At 51.1% G+C, this 5,000-nt stretch overlaps 2 protein-coding genes across 2 annotated transcripts in view; one reads left to right on the top strand and one right to left on the bottom strand.

Moving 5' to 3' along the window:
• pnpla3 (patatin-like phospholipase domain containing 3) overlaps window positions 1–4,181 on the bottom strand; it is a 9,759-nt gene extending 5,578 nt beyond the window's left edge. The window contains exons 1-3 of the mRNA XM_056588833.1: window positions 3,750–4,181; window positions 2,063–2,295; window positions 1,498–1,563 (exon numbers count right to left, since the gene is read on the bottom strand). Coding sequence (XP_056444808.1) covers window positions 1,498–1,563; window positions 2,063–2,295; window positions 3,750–3,951 — 501 coding nt within the window. The 5' untranslated portion in view covers window positions 3,952–4,181. The remainder of the gene's footprint in view (window positions 1–1,497; window positions 1,564–2,062; window positions 2,296–3,749) is intronic.
• A 396-nt stretch (window positions 4,182–4,577) lies between these two features.
• sult4a1 (sulfotransferase family 4A, member 1) overlaps window positions 4,578–5,000 on the top strand; it is an 11,588-nt gene continuing 11,165 nt past the window's right edge. The window contains exon 1 of the mRNA XM_056589174.1: window positions 4,578–4,899. Coding sequence (XP_056445149.1) covers window positions 4,728–4,899 — 172 coding nt within the window. The 5' untranslated portion in view covers window positions 4,578–4,727. The remainder of the gene's footprint in view (window positions 4,900–5,000) is intronic.

Consider the following 5,000-nt stretch of genomic DNA (forward strand, 5'->3'; position numbering starts at 1 on the left):
CCATATCTATGACAAATGCAAAAGGTAGCTATGGTAAAGGGATTACAACGATGAACCGCCAGAACGCTTGTTTACGCATCATTGAAACAAACAAGATTATTAACTCAGGGACACGTTCTGTCCGCTGGGGAAGCCAAACCTCGGACGATCAGTCTGACGTCAGAGAGGATGAGCTGGCCTACATTCCGTACGCAGTTCCCTGAGCGCTGGCGGAGAGTGGACAGAGTGTGCAGCATCCTGTTTCACACACAGACAACCCCCGTCTGTGTGAGTGAGACGCTGGAACCTCTATCTGCCGCAACGACCATCGAGACGGAGTCATCCTCTGAGCCCCGCAAGGAGTGATGGAGTAAACACAACATCCTACACCCGGAGTGACGTTGTAAACACCTGCTCTTCTGGGCTCCACCAGGGAGATGGTTTTGGACCCCTCTGATTGGGTCATCTCTTCAAGTACCGCCCCTTTGTGTGGGTCTCTGTAGCTCCGCCCCTCTGCCTAGGTCTCTTCTAGCTCCACCCCTCTGCCTGGGTCTCCTTTAGCTCCCTCCCTCTGATTGGGTCCCTTCGGACGTCTCTTCTAGCTTCTAGCTCCTCCCCTCTGATTGGGTCACTTCGTACGTCTCTTCTAGCTCCGCCTCTCAGCCTGGGTCTCTTCTAGCTCCGCCCCTCTGCCTGGGTCTCTTCTAGCTCCGCCCCCCTGTGTGCAGTGGGTTCTGTCCGGCGGTCTGGACAGATGTTTACAGATGAGTCGGGACTTTATTAATCCGACAAAGGAAATCCGGGATTAGGTTTAATACCGGCTAGTGGAAGGGCCTTGCATACACAGAGACAGAGTCTACACACACACACACACACACACACACACACACACACACACACACACACACACACACAGCAGAGTAATTAGTCTCATTAGCACTCGCTGTCCCCACCCCTATGGGCGCCAAAGTCCAGGAGCAGCCGATAGCGCAGGATAAACACTGAAGTGAAGGTGCGCTCACCTGCTAGGGCGGGGCCTGTTTAGCCCGGCACTCTGAGAACACAACAGACCTCCAAACAGTAAGGCTCTTTGGACAGCGTGGCTGATCTATGGGTAGGCGTGGTTAGGCGACGCCCACCCTGCCTTTGGTAGGACCACGGGGGAGCGGGTCGCGACCAATCGGTCGGTGAACAATCACATCTCCAGTGACCACGCCCTGACCAGCAGAGCGGGACATACCACCCCTCTGAAGTAGGGGGGAGGGAGAGAAGAAAGAGGGACATACCACCCCTCTGAAGTAGGGGGGAGGGAGAGAAGAAAGAGGGACATACCACCCCTCTGAAGTAGGGTGGAGGGAGAGAAGAAAGAGGGACATACCACCCCTCTGAAGTAGGGTGGAGGGAGAGAAGAAAGAGGGACATACCACTCCTCTGAAGAAGGGGGGATGAGATAAGAGAAAGAGGGACATAGCACTCCTCTGAAGAAGGGGAGATGAGACAAGAGAAAGAGGGACATACCACTCCTCTGAAGAAGGGGGGGATGATGCCACAGTAGATGGGGATGAAACAGCTGCACACCAACGCCTGCAAGGAACAGAGGGACCGGTGTGAGAAGACACACAGACAGAGATACAGAGAGACAGAAAGGACAGGCAGACAGACACTGAGAGGACAGGCAGACAGAGAGACAGAGAGACAGACACACAGAAAGACAGGCAGACAGGGAGGACAGGCAGACAAACATACAGCCACACAGACAGACAACCATCTCGCCCTGTCAGAGAGCACTGAAAAAGCTTTTCACCAGTATAGCGTCAGTCATTTTCACACATAAACAGAGAAAAAAATCAAAGGACACACGTTATCTGACACAAACACACACACGCTTGCCTACCCCCCCATGTTTGAAATATACAGTATATCTTCACTATTATTAAATAGTTATACAAAATAGAACTGATTGATACTGAGTAAACTAATCTCATCAAATTCACTAAGGGAGGACACTAGGAGGCGGGACAGCCAATCAGAGGTCCCCCTGCCTGCAGTACCCGTTGTTAACCTCTAGGGGGAGGTGACCCACCTGGATAAGCTCCTCCTTGGAGTTGAAGTCCGACACCAGGACGTTCTCGCCGTCGGCCACGCGGGTCAGGGAGACGCTGAGGCGGCCCGCCACCCGCAGGTGGGCGTCGGCCGGGAGGTCCCGCTCCAGGCCGGCCTTCAGCACCTTCACCAGGTTGAAGGAGGGGTGCAGTGGCCCCAGGTTCCTCTTGCGGGCCTCCTTGGCCACGCTGATCACGTCCTCACAGCATTGGACTACAGGAAGGGGAGTGGTGGCGCCATTACGACAGGGTTGTGGACAGTGGGGCGGCCTGGGGCTCGGGAGGTAGAGCTTTGGTCGTTGGACCTCCCGATACAATTGTCGTTTGTCGATTGTATTGTTGTCTAACTTGAAAAGGTTAATTTAGTCTAACTTGATATATTAATTTATGTGTTCATGTAAACAGACTGGTATTCCTCAATTCCATTCCGTCCTTGTCGAGGTAAAAACGAAGGAATACTAGTCTGTTTACATGAACATATAGGCCTAAGTTAATGTATTGGGGGGATGAATAAAGTATCTACTTAGGGACGGTATCTGGCATTTAGCTCAGGAGGTCGAGCACGTTGGTAACCGGAGGGTCGTTCGATCCCCGCCGGGGTGTCGAGGTGTCCCTGAGCAAGGAACCTCACGCTAGCTGCTCCTGACGAGCTGGCTGTCGCCTTGCGTGGCTGACACTGCCGTCGGTGTGTGAACGTCTGCATGAATGGGTGAATGTTAGGCAGTACTGTACAGCACTTTGAGTGGCCACCGGTTTGAAAAAAATGCGGTATAAATGCAGTCCATTTAAAGTCTTTTTTTATATCTGCTTATTTTGGGGTTTTTTTTGCGTTACGTTTAGTGGGGTTTTCTGTTATTTGTGTTATGAGCGATGGGCTTTAATACTTATATCCAATATGATGCTTCTCAATAAAAGTATTAAAGTAAGTGATAGGATTTTATGTGATTATGTGACTGTTATAATACGCCAAGTGTGAAACAAGAAGGAAGGAAGAGATGTGTGTATCTTTACTTTATCTGTTTTAAGGAGATATTTATACTGGACTTCTTACACACTCTGAGCAGTCCATATTAGACTCATCATATATATTCAACTTTTTATATTTTGACCCAATTCATTTTCATGGCTCAACTTTGCCATAATTTTTCAGCCGCTTTGACAATGTCAACTTTAAGAACTACACGCTCCTCACAGATAACCCTGAGTGACTTCATAACTAAATCGATATATTCTGATGGTCCGATCCTCCGCAGAGAGGCAGTCTATAGGTCGGCCTCTCTGCTGGGGATCACCCGAGCTGTCAGCCGTCACCCGGTTGGCGGGCGGACCGTTGGTCGATACTACACACCAGAGACAGAAAGTGAAAGATCTCTCCTCGGCACTAGTCACCAGGAACAAGTGGGGCTGAGCGATAGCTGTATCGCATAGTATCTAGTTGACCAAACTTTATTCTAGTAACTCATGATTGTTTCCAATCTAAATAAAGCTGACATGCGATACAACATCAGATTCCCTCGATTTATAACTTGGATATGAACACAATTCCCAATGCACAACGACACGCTAATAAATAAAACATGCACACGGAACTGACGGAAGACAAGAGCGACCTGTTGCACACTATCAGCCGGCTCGGCAGTGAAAGGAAACACAAGACGCGGATCTTACTAAGGGACGCCTGGCTGGCGAGCACCGCGGCGGTCAGGGCCCCCGCCGAGGCCCCGTAGATGTTGGAGGCTCCCTGGACCAGGTGAGGGGCCTTCTCCAGCAGACAGCTGGCCACGCCGATGTGGTAGATCCCCAGAAAGCCGCAGCCGGCGAAGGACAAATTCCATCCCTCGGACAGGTCGAACATCAGACTGCGAGGCATGGCCCGTCCGGCGGCGCGGTGGGGACGTCCCGTTCCCGGACTCAACTCTCGTGGTGTTAGTGGAAGGTTCCGAGGGTTTCCGTGAGCTTTTTTTGTTCGTTTCACTAGAAAAGCGAACTTAAAGTCGGCCTGCGGTATCTAGTGCAGATCAGCACTCTGTTACTTCCATAAAATGTAGAGAACAGGACGTTCCCGACTGACAAATACTGAAACACAGGCTGGAAGGCCGCGCCCACTTTCAGAAGACAGCCAATCAGCACACGGGGGCTGGGTTACACGGGGGGAACCACGCCCACACAACCAAGAACACGCTCACTGAAGGCTTCCTTGATTCCTCAATAACACGGGGACACGTGAGTGTCATATCAAAACATACACGCCCACCTGAGCAGCCTGTTCGTCGAAATTATAATTCACAAATCTAGCGAATTATAATTTCCATGTAATTTAAAACGACCCGCGATGCTATTCCCTTTGTGTGACACCATTGCACATCCCATTCTCCGTGTGGGAAACCTGCGAACACATCCTGCTCCGGTGAGGGAGAGAGTGGTGCTGATGCTGCGTGTGCGCGCGCGGAGCCCCATTACGTCACTTCTCTCCCGCATGATTGGCTGAAGGTCAAGTCATTCGCAGGATCCCTCTACGTTCACACAGTGCCAAACATCCCTGGGCGAGAGGCGGATGCACGTTAATACTGCCTTTTCTTTTTTTTTTTACTTCCCGGATTAGATTTCCCCCAAACCTGCGTTGTTTTGGTTTTGGTCTGCGGGGCTATGATGGCCGAGAGCGAGGCGGAGACGCCGAGCACGCCGATCGAGTTCGAAAGCAAATACTTCGAGTTTGATGGAGTGCGGCTGCCACCCTTCTGCAGGGGCAAGATGGACGACATCGCCAACTTCTCGCTCAGAAGTAGCGACATATGGATCGTCACCTATCCCAAATCCGGTAAATACGCAGCCTGCACGCTGAGATGCTACAATCGGATGCTAATAATAGCGGTCACATGCTAAGCATCTGATATAATATATAATACAAGTCCAACAGCC

The sequence above is a fragment of the Gadus chalcogrammus genome, chromosome 4 (assembly GCF_026213295.1).
Source record: "Gadus chalcogrammus isolate NIFS_2021 chromosome 4, NIFS_Gcha_1.0, whole genome shotgun sequence".
NCBI lineage: Eukaryota > Metazoa > Chordata > Actinopteri > Gadiformes > Gadidae > Gadus > Gadus chalcogrammus.